Source organism: Nelumbo lutea, chromosome 6, assembly GCF_056320005.1.
Source record: "Nelumbo lutea isolate HS-2025 chromosome 6, American lotus-T2T, whole genome shotgun sequence".
NCBI lineage: Eukaryota > Viridiplantae > Streptophyta > Magnoliopsida > Proteales > Nelumbonaceae > Nelumbo > Nelumbo lutea.
The window spans coordinates 17,201,957-17,217,050 of record NC_142689.1 but is presented as its reverse complement, the minus strand read 5'-3'; the positions used below and the strand labels follow the sequence as shown (position 1 = coordinate 17,217,050).

Sequence of the window (15,094 nt, the reverse complement as noted above, 5' to 3'; positions counted from 1 at the left end):
GAGTCTAGCGGCTGGGCCGGGGGCTCTGCCCCCGGGCCCCCGTGCCACACCCCTCAAGGCCAGCCCAAACAAGTCCATTTTAGGGTCTTAAATTCTTAGTTTTCACACAAAAAATAATGATTTTATAGTTTTAATTGCTTTTAAGAAGATATTTTATTAGGATGAATGCATGGATAGCATTACCAAATAGGGGGTTCTCGAAGCTCCGGTGGCCTAGAGGGGCATGGCATAAAGGCGGCTCTTAGAATTAGGAATGCAATTTTTAACATTAGCTACTTGAAATAGTGTAATTGAGAAAAAAAGAGATTGTGGGTTTTATATGCTTGAAAATGTTTTATATGTTTGATTTCATTTTTAAATTCTCATTTGAATATGCTTTACATATTATGTTTATGTATTTTAATTTTAGATAATAGATTTTTTAAAACATTTATTTTAAAAATTAAGTTTATATTTCTATTAATATTATGTTTTTTATTTTATTTTTGCATTTTTTGCATTTTTTTTTGATTTTTTAGCTTTTTTTTTTAATTGCGTGCCTTGCCTCAAAAAGGCACACACCTCGCCTTGCGCCTCAGGCGCAAAATGGCCCTTGCACCTTTCGCTTTTAAAACACTACTTGGGTTGATCTTCCCCAAAATTCTTTTTGTTTGAAGCTACCATATGAAGATCAATAAGCTTTGTAGAGAAAGAGGCCCAATTGGTATTTTTTTCCCCACAAATGCTTTCTATGTGATGCAATTGGGGAAGCAACATTTCATATACTAATCTCCTATCCTCTTGCTCCTTTATCTCTGGTATTTGGAATTGGTTTCTAGCCCTTTTTGTTGTGGTTGGTCCCCATCTGGTGATGTGAGAAATATTTTCTTGCCTTCATTTTTTAACCCCCCAAGGAGAAGAGGGAAGATTTTTTTTTGAAGCAAAGGTAACTTTTTATAAAAGAAGAAACAAACAGAAGAGGGAAGATTACATGGAGGTGTTGTTGAGCTGTCATCCTTTGGTCTATTTGGTAAGAAAGGTTACTAATTAAGTGGTGCAATGAACCAAAGCCTTGAACATATTTTCAGCCAAAGGGAAAGTTCTTTGTAATCCCTTGCCTTTTTCCATCTGCTGGGTTGTATGGAAGGAGAGGATTATCAGAATTTTTGATGGTAAAGAAGCCTCTTTGAAAGCTACCATTGGAAAGATTAAATGGACACTTGTGAGGTGGCCCCAGGCATTGAATTTGTTATCATGTATTCAGGAATAAGTGGGCTTCCATCATTTTTTGATCTGAGTGTAAAAGATTATGCTATATAGTTATACTTTATGTGGATGTCTGTAATTACTCATTTTGTACAGATTGAGGGCTTCTCACTCTCTTTATGGTAATGCAATTCCTTTTACCATTTATCCAAGAAAGACCTTGGACATCTTTACACCTTTCTCAAATGACGATATTATTTGGGGTTGTCAATCCATAAGTGATGTGGGGTGGTGGAAAGAGGGTAGGAATGATGTTTCTTCAGTTACATCTTTTTATAATGCTTTGGCGAGGAACCAGGTGTTGAAATCCAATGTCATCGGGGCTCAGGGAAATCCTGTACCTCCTAGAGTGGAGGATTTTGTGTCTACTGGTCATGTTAAAGGAATATGAATTCACTTGGCTGGGAGATGTTACTTTTGCCTATCTGAAGAGCAGAGTGTGATGTATTTGTATATTGACTGTTGTTTTTCAAAGTATGTTTGGCGATGTTACTTCAGCCATTTCGTCCTTGACTTATGGAGACCAAGGTTGACTCAAGAAATTTTTGGTAGATGGCCTGTGTTGAGGGGGAAGTAGAAACACAAAGATGGTTTGGAGTTGCATCCCTTTTTGCTATTTCTTGGGAAATTTGGAAGGAAAGAAACAGAAGAATTTTTGGTGGCCAGTCAAAATGCAGAGATCAAGTTGTCTTCTTAATGTGGAAAGAGGTTCAGGGATTGGCTTTTGCTTTTTCCAGAATTTGAGGGAATTACAAATGAAGATTTTGTTTGTAATTTTGGTCTGTTTGAGATCTTGATCTTGGGAGATGAAAATCTTGTACTTTTTCCTTTTCTTTTGTTTTGGGGTGATCCCTCATCACTGACTTTGGATGTAATCTTTTTTTTTTTTTTTTGACTAACAGAATTTTATTTTTTGTTTAATACCAGAGAACATTTAAAAAGGAGCATTTGGGATAGGTGGAGTCTTCAGAGATGTCATAGAGCTATGGTAGTATTATACTCTGGTGTTGTTGGTTTTGGGGATTCTATAAGATATGGGATGCTAGAAGTTCTTTATGGAATTAAGATTGACAAGGGGATGAATATGAGAAACCTAGTGGTGGAAAGTTATTATATGACAATAGTGTGTTGGTTGAGAAATGATGGTGTGGGAAGGTGGGATAGGCTTGGTCGTCGCGGTTTGAAGGTTGGGGAATGGAAATGAAGAAACTGCAAGATTTCCCTTGAACTTGTACTGAGAATGGCAATGAGCTTGAGTGGTAAGAGCTGAGGAAACTCAGGGTTTCTCTCCTGAGGAATACTCTTACTTTTCTGAACTCCAAAACTGAAGACTAATGCTTTGTCTGAGAATGTCTAATGATTGTCCCTTTCTGTTGGGTTATCTTTTATAAGTTCTGGAATTTTCTGATTGATGAAAAGTCTTATTTATTGTTATTCTCTGCTTTTGTCTTTTCCTTTGAGTTATTTTATCATTCTGCCAGAGGAATTGTGTGGCTGGGATCATGTTTCTAAGTTGGTTACACCACGTCATATTCTGAGGTCAACTATAGGGACACTTGGCTGTTCTTTCTGTGCGTACACATGTCCAAGACTAAGTTATTTGATTTCTACTTCGCCTTTCTTTGGAAATGTCTGAATAACCAAGTTTCCCAAAGATAACCGAATTTTACATGAGCAAATGTCTGAATTCTGCACTCACCCTAGGGTGGAGATGTGGGTTTCTCATAAGCCATTCTGTACTACGGACTTATGAAAATCTATGCTCTTACAGATGGTCAAGGAACTTGGCACTATCAATATACTTTGAGGAAAATCAAGTATCAAGCAGGGGAGATGGTTCTATCTCAATAGGTTCAGCACCTACTACCTAGATTGGAAATTCACTTGCAGAACAAGGAATGAGTAGGGAGCAAATGTATTGTGGGGTAACAAATAAAAGCTATCTGTAATATCTGTAATTTGAATAGAGGGTGGGGGACCAGCCCTGAAGAGATTCTTACCAATCATTCCTACCAATCATTGTAAATACTACACTTTTCATCATTAATGAAGTGATTTTTACCAATAAAAAATGTATGTATAAATAAAATATATAACTATATTGGGTTTGAGTTGCACCTAATTCATCCCTACCAAGGTTGGCTTCCTGACTTGGATTATTGCACTAGGTAAATGTCTAAGAAGGGATGACCTAAGTAGGAGGGGGATGTCTTCAGGGGCACCAGTCTGTGTGCTGTGTGGTCAGAATGGGGAGAAAGCTGCTGATCAAAAAAAAAAAAAAAATGGGGAGACAACTGCCTGTTTGTTACTTGTGGTTTTTGTAAGGTACATATACAATCATTTCTGCAAGTTAGTCAATTACAGCTGGTGTCATCCAAGGAGTGTAGGAGAGAACTTCCTGGAATCTGGCAGGTTTGAGTCAAGCAGGCTGGATCTTATGGAGCATGGTTCCTCTTGTGGTGACCTGGGTCATATGGAAGTAGAGGAAGCATAGAGTTTTTGAGAATAAGGTGAGGTTGGTGGAAGATGTGGTGCAGAGGGCTATGGCCACAGTTCACTCATGGTTGTCAGCCCATGATCTGTTCAGTAGAATTCCTCATCAGTCATTTTCTTTTTCTTTTTTCTTTTTTATAGTTCCTTGTTTATTTAGGTGCTTAATGGATAGGAGCATTAATTGAATGTTGCAATTTGGGTTGTGGGTCTTGAATGCCTAGGAACTATGGTGTAGGCATTTGACACCTCATATGTATGGTTCCTTTCTGTATATGACTTGTATATGTAAATCTGATCTCATATGGTGGAATGAATACAATACCTTACCTTTTGCTCCAAGAAAAAAGTAACTCAATTTTCATCCCCACCTAATCCAATGTATATTTTTGTTATTAGGATTAAGCTCAAGTTGGCCCAATCCAAGTTACAGCCTAATGGATACATAATACCGACATCCAATGTCTATTTGCCCATGCACTTATAGTCCAAACTTTGGGCCTATGTCATAGATATACTATATTTAACTGGTGTAAGGGCATGTGCTAGCCCGTGTGCAAGTAAAGATCAGGGTAACTTTGGGCCTACCTCATTAGATATACTATATTTAACTAGTGTAAGGGCATGTGCTAGCCCGTGTGCAAGTAAGGGTAAGGGTAAAGATATAAGTATTGACCTTATTCGATACAAAACTCTGATTTAATTTTTGTGACCTGCATGAAAATCAAGACAAGTATTGGCATTATATATTATGAAATATGTATAAAAAATAATGTTATAACTTATATAAATATAATACTTTATCATCTTCAAAGAAATAATTTATATAAATTTAAAATAGTATATAATATATTATATGTGCCAATTTGTAATATTTATATATAATATTTCATAAAATACAAAATAAAACATATATGCATATATAAAGTCTATATATGTAATAAATAAATATATTGTGGGCCAGGCTGGGCCCTGGTCAGGCATCAATTGTTGGGTCCAAGCCTGTCCTAGAAATTATCACCCCTACTCTTGACTTCTGCCTCAGACAGATTTCCTCTCTCCTCAACAACACTTCTCAACTCATTAACAAGGGATTCCTATGAAGCCACAAAGAAAGGAATCAAATTATTCCATGTCTTAAAAAGTGTACTTGCAATGTATGAAAAGATGATTAGTTGTTTCACCTCTTACTAAGGCCTTACATCTGCCATGAAGATGCTAAAATTCCAACATCTGGAGGTTCAATCCAATTAACACCAAACAGCTTTAGCACATGAGTTCAAATTGCATATCTGAATCTGCAATGAATTAAAATATGCTGAATATTCTCTTCTGGCACACCACAGAGAGATCAATAATTCACAAGCACCATTCCCTTAAACCTCAGCACATCTATTGTTAAAATCCTGCCTTTAAGGGCCATCCACATGAAGAAGATCATTTTTTATGGAACTTATTTTTCCCCTCACATCCAACCTCAAGGGACCTTCTTTCCAATTGAGTGAGACAAGTTCATAAAGTAACTGTCCATTTGTAATGCAAAGCTCATGGTTTCAGAGCAGAGACATGCTTGAACCTGAGTCATAAATATTGAATTGCGATTCAGAAATTTTTTGACCTGTGATTCAATTTATTGATCTTCATGTGGGCCACTTTCTATCAAAAGGCCTAGTTTTTTGGTGGCATGGTTAAGGGCAGCCCATTTCAAAAGGCTCTGCCAATGCGGGGTCTGGGGAGGGATAGATGTATGCAGCCTTACCTCTGCACATACAGAGATACTGTTTCCAAGATTTGAACCCTGGTCACCCAGGTCGCAATGGAGCAACCCAACCATTGTGCCAAAGCCCTTTTTGTGGCATGGTTACTGGGTAATAATACATAAAAACATTTTTAAAGCTTTCCTGGTTTTGAAACACTCCCCAAGAAAATGCCCGCCATTTTTGTGCATAATGTTGTTTGGGTCAGGGTGAGAGATGATAGAGAATAATAGTCAATCCTTGCTGTGATAAACTATCTCTTGCAGTAGTATGCACTGGAAAGCTTCTGATTAGGTTACAATATAGATCTAACAGGCTATCCTTATAGTGATCTTATGTAAGCACCCTGATGCCTGGGAAGAGATTGGAATTTTTGTCTGCTAAAATTCTCAGCAAAAAAGAAAGGAGTCCAGCAATCAAAAAAAAAAAAAAAAGAGAAAAAAAAGAGGAGCATACACTTCCACAACAGCTGATCCCTTTTCCATGGGTGCATGGCATCGATTCTTTATCTAGTTGATCTATCCTTCTAGTCAGCTATTTAACACTAGCATCCTAACCAAGTGCTTCTGAATCTTAAGTGGAAAATAAAGGTGAATAAATGAGTTGATAAAATGATTGTCCTTTTAGCCTTGCAGATTAGACTAATGCAATTGAATTGGTATGGTTCATAAGCATTTCCTGTTATTCTTGTAGAAAGGTGTTTGATAAGTGCAGTATCTTCCTTATTGAGTGGGAGTAATGAAATGCATCTATGTTTGGCGACAGTGCTATCTTCCATCTCTTTGCTGTTGCTGTAGAAAAAACATCTGCTGCTTTGCATACAATTGGCAACTCAAATGTTCTTTGCAGTTGCTGATGGCTAGTTATGCATTAATTTACCTTGAGCTTTTATGATTGATATTAATGTACTTTTAGCTTCATTTTTCAAACTTTTGGAAATGGTATGACCAAAACATTCATGTTCCTATTTCGTCATCATCTAGGACTTGATTTGTTTATACATTCTATTTATTTACAATTCTATTCATTAAAATTGATTGACATCTTTTAATATTATCTAAATCTATTTATATTCTATTAATGAATAAAGGCCACCACCCAATGTTGGTCCTAGCTATTTGCCTATTTGTGGTATTGGGAGGGGTAGACTGGATGGGTTCCTAATTTATGGCATTTTTTTTGCAAGGTGGCTTCTCTCAGACTTGAACCTGCATTCTTATACTTACCAGCCTGAGATTTTACCAATTTTCTTTTAATGAAATAATGATATCTATTATTGTTAACATATATTTCATGAATGCTAATTCTTTTTTAGTTTGTATAGTATTTCTTGTATTTCTATTTTATTTAGATTCAATATAATTTTCTATTATTATGTAGTATATTATTCTATTTTTATTTTATTTGCCTTTATCTTTTCTGTACTATATATTCTTTACCATATTCATATAAAAAATTCTAACTCAAGCTCACCATACCTTTAATTCTTGAGCAGGTATGCAACAGCAAGTGCACGCTCTGATGGCCTTCTTCTGCTCTGTGGTGGGAGAGATGCAAACAGTGTGGTGAGCAAAACTAAATCCACTTGAATGATGTTTGATACTTACAGATGCCTGGGATAAATACATTTTGGACTTTTAACACTTAAGTTGTAGCCTGTTCATCTTTAATACTTGACTTGATTTAGAAGACATTTTTAAATAAGCATTTTGCCATGTCACATTGCACCAAATACAATTTTATAGACTACTTTTTGACACAAAATATGGAAAACCATTCTGGATGTGATATATATTCAGAGATTGTGGTACTCATTGAAGTGACATATGCTTAAGCCATCCACCTTAAATTTGTGAATCATCTCAAGAGATTGGTCTGATGGTGGAGATTTTAGGAAGTAGTTGTAGTTTTGCTTCCTAACCCTTTTGATAAACTTTTTTCATGCCTTGTACAAATAAATGAATCAATATTGCATTTGAACTTCTCTTTGAGCTATGTTGCATGGACACAAACATGGGAGTTGGAATTTGACACGCGTTCAAGAGTCTGACTCGGCAGGATGCGAAAATGGACTCGTGGAACATCTATGGAAAAATATATACTATTAAAATAATTCATATTTTTGAACCCTAACATTATATACCTACAAAAATGTTGCCTTACTAAGTTTGACACATAAGATGGATTGATGTTGTAGACTAACTGTTTACACCATCCATTTAGGAGAATCTATGCAACACTATCTTTGAGTGAGTCTGTTGATAATTAAGTGGGCTATGTCTAGTTGGAGATAAAAATAGAAAGTAGGGAATATAGTTATTTGTTGATAGGGTTGATACTTGGCTGTGGTAGGGCTGGCTTGTGGCTTCTTGTTCTCTATTGTTCCATGGTAAAGGGATGTTCTCACTTTTCAAAAGGAAACAAATAAGGTAGGTCAGTCACAAAAGGATGTGACTCAATTTATAGAATTGACAACTTGAGATGTAAAGATAAAATGATTAAATGGATATACAAAAGCTCATTGCCTAGCAACCACATTGTGTTGTAACATGTAACCATTAAATTATAACCTCCCATGAAAATTATCTGTTTTTAACCAGTAGTGTACAGCGGTGTGCATCATCATCATCATTGTCATCATCCAAGCCTTATCCCAACTATATGGGGTTGGCTACATGAATCCTGTTTCACCATTCTGTTCTGTTTAACGCCATATCCATTGTTAAATTATGGGCACTTAAATCATTTCTAACTACTTTGACCCATGTCCTTTTTGATCTACCCCTAGCCCTTCTAGCTCCTTCAACTTGCAACTTATTGCTGCTTCTTACGGGTGCTGTTGGTTGTCTTCTTTGCATGTGGCCAAACCATAGTAGTGTATAGCAGTGTGTGTATCACCCCTAATCCTAAATAGGTAACTGTTTACAATCTACCTTCCTTGGCTAGCTTTCTGTATTTCAAAATTTTAACTGCTTACAAGTTCTTATCCTGGGGGACTAAGCGCTGATGCATCTGATTTCTGTTCCCCTTGTTTTGTCAAACCAAAAGCCATGGTATTGGCTGATATTGATGTCCATCCAAAGAGTGTTCTCAAATATGAGCCAGTATTTTGGTTTCCCTTAAAATATGTCGATATTTCCATGATCCTGCACAGTTGCTTATCCATCACACAACCACAATTTGTATCTTTGGCATTGGGAAAAGAGACAGGAAGTAGCCAGGTTTGTGCCCCTAAACAAAAGGGTGGCCTAGGGGTCAGGAAAATGAGAGTCTTTAATAAAGCTCTCCTGGGGAAGTGGATCTGGAGATTTGGCAAAGAGAGAGATAGCTGGTGGAGAAGCTTGATTGCAGCCAAATACAACTCTGATAGGGGTGACTGGGTGACAACCACTTCTGTTACCTCATTGGGATGCTCTATTTGGAAGAAAATCATGGAGATATTCCCTCTGATAAGTAGGAGCTTTTGGTGAAATTGGGAAATGGACAAAGGGTAAGTTTCTGGAAAGATATATGGCGCAGAAGCTTGCCTTTAGCAGAGGTACTCCCTCAAATTTTTCAGATTTCAGAGAATCAAGAGGTCCTGGTGGCTAACTGCTGTGAGGTTCAAGACAATTTACAGATTTGGTGCCCTTCTTTCAGGAGACATTTTCAGGACTGGGAAATAGAATTGGTTTCTAATCTATTGGAGCTGTTGTCAAATCACAATCTGGATTTACTGGAGGAGGATACATGGAACTGGAGTTGGAGTAGTGATGGAGTTTTCTCTGTTAGTTCCTTTGCTAGAAAATTAGCAACTGGCCCTCAAGCTGAGTTTCCTGCAGAGAAAGTCTGGAACCTGGTAGTCCCTTCAAAGCTAAATGCTCTACTCTGGGCTGTGGCTTTAAACAAATGTCTCACCAAAAAAGAATCTGGTGAGGAGAGGAATCCAGCTCCAGAATCTGTATTGTGTGCTCTGTAATCAAGTGGAAGAGGAGAATAGCCACCTTTTTCCTGCACTGCTCTGTGTCTTATGCAATCTGGAGCCATTTCTTGTCTCTTTGGCAGCTCCACTGGGTCATGCCAGCGATTGTGTGTGATCTTTTGTGGTGTTGGGTGCTTAAGGGACAGTCCAAGATCACAAAGAGTATATGATCTTTCATCCCAGCTGCGGTATTAAGTACTATTTGGGCCGAAAGGAATAACAGAATTTTCCAAAACAAACGTAGTGAAGTGGATCAACTTATTTCCTACACGTTTGGAAAACTAATATCCTGGAATGCGGCTGTGAAAGGACTTCAACCAAGGAATTTAGGAGCCCAGCTGCCGGCTGGGGAGATCTAATTTTCTTTGTACTCTTGGTTTTGGGCTTTAGTGGAAAGGCCCTTTGTAATTTGTATGCTGTTTCTTCTTCAATAATAGTTACCTTGCATTTTTTTCAAAAAAAAAATTGTGTCTCCTTAAACCAGAATATTTCTGAAGTTTAGAGATTTTGACATCCTTATTCCTTGTAATATTGCTCAAATTTCTGTCCTTGTTGAATCACCATACCTAACTGGTCTAGAGTAAAGAGCTAATAGATTTTCTTTCCCAAATTTTGAATACTCCTTCAACTTTGGAGTGACTTAGAATTGCCATGCTGTGTCAATCAGAAATTTGATTGGTGTTTGTGAATCTGTTTTTTGAATTGGCATTACTGTGGCTGTCTATGGGTTAGGGGTGACATTCTTGTCCTGGACTGGCCCAGCCTAAAAACTTCTGGGCCCGGGCCCAGGTTTTTGTGCATAGGTCTGGGCCTGGCTGGTTCCACACCAAGCTCACAAAATTCTGGGCTGGGCTTGGGCCCAGTACTTCAGGCCTGGCTGGGGCTCAGGCCAGCCTGCAATATAGTAAACATAATGTTTTATATTATATTATAGTAATATTATATTATGTATTAAGTATTATTTATAATAAATTATATATACTCAGTATTATATATATTTTATGCTCTATATATATGTATATGCAAATATATTTATTTTATATAAAATATAAAAATTTTAACATATACATATTCATGAATTGACTCATGTGCCTGACAACCTTTCTAGTTGTAACAGTAAGAGAGCACAAAACAGAATTAAGAGTGTCTAGAATGAATAGACTCCCTCCCCAAAGAGTCTCCCTTATATTTATTTATTGATCAATATATGTACAATTACAAGAATGTCCTTACAAGGCTGAAGAGAAAGAAATAAAGAATAAAGAGAGAAAGATACAACAGGGACTACAGCATACAGTACACAAAGTGTTATTAAGTCCTAAAATCTCCACGCTCCCCCTCAAATTGATTGAGGTGCAGACATAAGTATCAATTTGCCAACAAGAAAGATGTCTAGATCTAGTCATAGCCTTTGTGAAGATGTCAGCAATCTTCATGTTTGAGGCTACATGTGGAAGAGTGATAAAGCCAGCAAGAAACAGGTCTTGGATGAAGTGACAATCTACCTCAATGTGTTTAATCTTCTTGTGAAAAAACAGGATTAGAAGCAAGTTTGATAGCACTTTTATATTTTTTGAAACGAGCCTGCGTTCTCATTCTACTTTAGTGCCATTTTGCATCATTTGTGGTCACCCCACTCTACTGAATATTTGAAGGTCAGTGATTTCCTTCTTTTGGAGTCTCCACCCCACCCCCATCTTCTTCCTGCTCCTTTATTTCTTGATCTGCAGCCTTCTCCTGCTTATTACATTCTTTAGTTTGTGATTGCCATTTACTCACTCTCCTTCCTTCAGGGGAACAGATGAACTGCTTTTTTTCCATTCCCAAAAAGTTCTGTTAAAACAACAAACCACCGTTTGTTGTTCTTTTTCCTGTCAGCAAAAAATCTTCTCTGCCCTTCATTTGCTGCTATTTCCAGTCTCCTGAGTGGACATTTGTATAGCGGCTTGCAAGTATCCTTGAAGCTATAATGCAAGCTCTCCTGGCAACATCACCATTGCCTTCTTTGTTTCTCTGATTTTCAGTACTGCTCCTCCTCGTAGCCAGACTTCTTCAAGGATAAATGATTTAACCTCAAACTTGAACTGCTCCCTCCATTTTGTTGCAGGTCGAAAATCTTCCAGCATCTGCTTACTCTCATTCACCATCTTCTCTCCTTCCTGGCAAATCAGAACTTGATGATTGGCTTTATTCCATCTTCATTAGGTCTTTGAAGGTCCAGAAAGATCCCCATTCTCATTATTTTTACTTATAAAATTCTCTTCTTTGATTGTGCTGCTGATGAAAAAGAATCAGGATCATGTTGATAAAAAAGAAGAGGATCAAGTTATGGTTATGCTTTGTGAAGTAGGGCTAGAATAAACTGACACAAGTTGGAAAGAGAGAAACATAGAGAGAGGAAAAAGGGTAGAGAAAGAGAAAAGAGAGAGAAACCCCAAGGAATCACTGCAAGGGTCCTACAACCACTGTAAGGTTTGTAGGAGTCACCCCATAAAAAAAATCTTGCAAAAGAGCTCTCAAGAAATCTTCATTCATTCATTAGCTTATAAAGGAAGAGAATACACCTATTATAGAGTGACTTGTGGTCCGGCATACCGTTCACCATAATTACAAAAATGCCACTTCTTATCTTGTTCATCAAGAAACACAATAACTTTCTACCTACTAATGCAAATAAACTGAACATTGAAAGAGAAGCCCTACTAAACTACAGGAACAAGATACTATAGCCCAGGTCCACATGAGAATGGTCAAAATGATGAAAATACACCTATCCAAAAATACAGAAATACATAAAATTTCAGAAAATTCCAGGTTTGGTTCTTTAGCTCCTGCATTACTTTGGAAAAGTTTTTTTTTTCTTTTTGGCAGGACCTAGGTGGCTTCCGTGTTGTCTTTATGTAGTTTTTTAACTTCATTCTGGTTTTGGTTAATTGGATTTTCTTTATAATTGTATTGTACATTGTTTGGCAATAATAGTGAAGGTACATATCCTTGTTTGGAACAATTGACTCAGAAATTTAATTTTCTTTTCTGACAGAGTTTGGTTATGATCATTGTCAAAGACATTTGTCTAGTCTTAATACTGCCTTTGACTCGGCTGCCTTGTAGTTGACTTCTAATATTTTGGAAAGACTAAACATGCATAATTCATATATACTGTAATTTAAGGTACGAGTAAATAGAAGGGTTGGAGAGATTGGAGAGACAGCTTTTGGTAGGAAATTGTTATGGTGACATAATGTAGTAGTCCAATGTAGCTGCTTTTCTGCTTTTCATGAAAACTGTTAACATGAAGTTTAGGTTATCAAAGCTTCAACTAGTTAACTGACATTCATATTGACTTCATAATTTTTTAAAATAGTTTATATATACTTATTTTTGTGCATTCAGTCTAGTTGCTTTAAGCATTTGTGGTGGTACATGATTAGTTGATGCTATAATAAAAGAAGAAAAGTTTTTTTTTTAATAAGTTTTCTTCTAATAATTGGTGTTTTGTCATGAAGTTGCCATAAACATTGAATAATCAAGGTTGCAAATTTTGTTTGAAATACAAAAGCTATAGCTCCCTATCCAATCCCATCTAGCCTTATCTATATTTGCTTTGCTAAGCAAAGATTGTAAACTAACTTATGTGTTTGTGTGTCTACATATATGAGATTGTGTCGATATATTATATTTTAAAACGTATCCTTGATTGAGCAGTCAGTTCCTGGCCACCAACTTGTCATTGCATCAGTTAGGGAGGACAAAATGAATTGCCTTTACCACATTAGTAACACTATTTGAAGTAGTTTTTTAATTCTTTCATGGGGCTTTTATTGGCACTCTTTCCATCCGATTCTTTATATTATGAAAGTGTACTAGGTAATGTTTATGGGTTATGAATATAATGCCTTAGATTAGCATATCATAGATTTATCTTATTACATTACACAATGTCTTAAACCTTAATTGCCAATTGAAGTGACATTCTGATTTTTTCCTCTTTTACTGATTTTATGAGCATATTTCTTTATGATTACAACAAATTATTGATCCTTTATCTTTCCTCTCTTTTAACTTTATGTTTATTGTTCTTGTAGCCATTAGCTCAAGCATATGGTCTTGCCAAACATAGGGATGGTCGTTGGGAATGGGCCATAGCACCGGGTGTCTCACCATCACCTAGATATCAACATGCAGCAGTGAGTTTCAGTTTCCTTTCCCCTTTTTGCAACAGAGCATTCTTGCCTTTTTATTTCTCTTTCTTTTTTGTACTGTTTCTCTTTGTTTCATTTATCTCTGTTTTCACCTCCATCCCACTTTTTTCTAGGTTTTTGTTAATGCGCGGCTTCATGTATCTGGAGGGGCACTTGGTGGTGGCCGCATGGTAGAAGACTCATCAAGTGTAGCAGGTATTTTCTTTTCTTCACAGATTTCAATCTTTAGGATCCTAGGATAGAGAAGTAATAATATTCTGGAGTTACATTTTTCTTTTTGTCTCTCCTGGTCCTTTCTTTCCTGTTTAATGTAGCCAGCCTGCAATATCTGTTTAATTTCATAGAAGTTTCCCAATTTTTTCTAATGTTGGTTTAAAATTCTTACCAATAAAGAGAAAAAACAAACTCTTGCCTTCATTTTTAGCCAGTCATAGTACCAAATTCTTCATATTGGTAATTATAGTCTATACAAGATGTTCCAATGGGTTTTTTCTAATGGTTGGACTTTTCTGCTTAGAAATGCTTGTGGCTTTGAAGAGGGCTTGTTAATGTAGGTTGGATTATGTGGATCAGTCTACTGTTATTACAAGACCTTTAAAGCATATTTGATAATTGTTAAACACTTTTTAAAATCAATCTCATTTAGTCATGCTTCTATTTTTTGGGCAAATAGGGATTTTCTTGGTTCTGTTTTCGCTACTCTAGGAGCTGGCTTCTACTTATGATCCTTCTATTTTACCTCAACCATGTAATTCTGAAAAGTTTGTTTTTTTTCCTTGTGATGAACAACAATGCATTTTATTTGAAGAATGAAAGAATTGAGTGTAAAGATACAAATAAACCCTCTGACTAGGTGGCCTAGCCACCTAATCCCATCTTTTTAGTCATACAAAGCCTTCCATATCATTACATGATTCAAAAAGCATCTGTTCTCTGATTACAGCCTGTCTGCCAAAGCATCCACCATATTATTGGCAGATCTCCCATACTCAGACATTCTGAAATTCTATCCCTCCCCAACTCCTGAATTTATTTCATCATATTTAGATGATGCCAAGGAATTTGTTTTCTGTTTCTCAAGGCTCACTATTGTAGTTTGTATGTCCTACAATCTGGTTAGAGAGACTTAATGATCTTGCTAATCTTAGTCCTTGCACTACTGCTGTTAGTTCTGCTGTAGTTGATTCCCCATAGCCAATTGGACCTGAATACATGGCTCTGCCTGCACCATTGTTTGTCTCAAAATACCCCCATAACTGGAAGGACTTGGGTTGCCCATGCTGCTGCCATCTTACCTTAATTTGATGTTCTTCAGGTTGTCTCTGTTAGAAGTTATTTGTTCTGTTATATATATTAGTGGCAGGTTAAAAATGCCTATTTTCTCTTTATTACTTAATCAGGGGTAGTTTTGTAATTGCATCTCTTATTATATGATTAAT

The 15,094-nt window shown here is 36.6% G+C and overlaps 1 protein-coding gene across 2 annotated transcripts in view; it reads left to right on the top strand.

The window, feature by feature from the left end:
- Positions 1-15,094, top strand: part of LOC148847637 (serine/threonine-protein phosphatase BSL3) — a 38,177-nt gene that overhangs the window by 3,796 nt on the left and 19,287 nt on the right. For both annotated transcript variants that reach the window (XR_016100609.1, XM_088949161.1), the window contains exons 7-9: positions 6,988-7,057; positions 13,539-13,640; positions 13,769-13,850. Coding sequence is in view for 1 of the 2 variants with exons in the window: in XM_088949161.1 (XP_088805287.1) it covers positions 6,988-7,057; positions 13,539-13,640; positions 13,769-13,850 (254 nt within the window). In the remaining variant the exon portion in view is untranslated. The remainder of the gene's footprint in view (positions 1-6,987; positions 7,058-13,538; positions 13,641-13,768; positions 13,851-15,094) is intronic.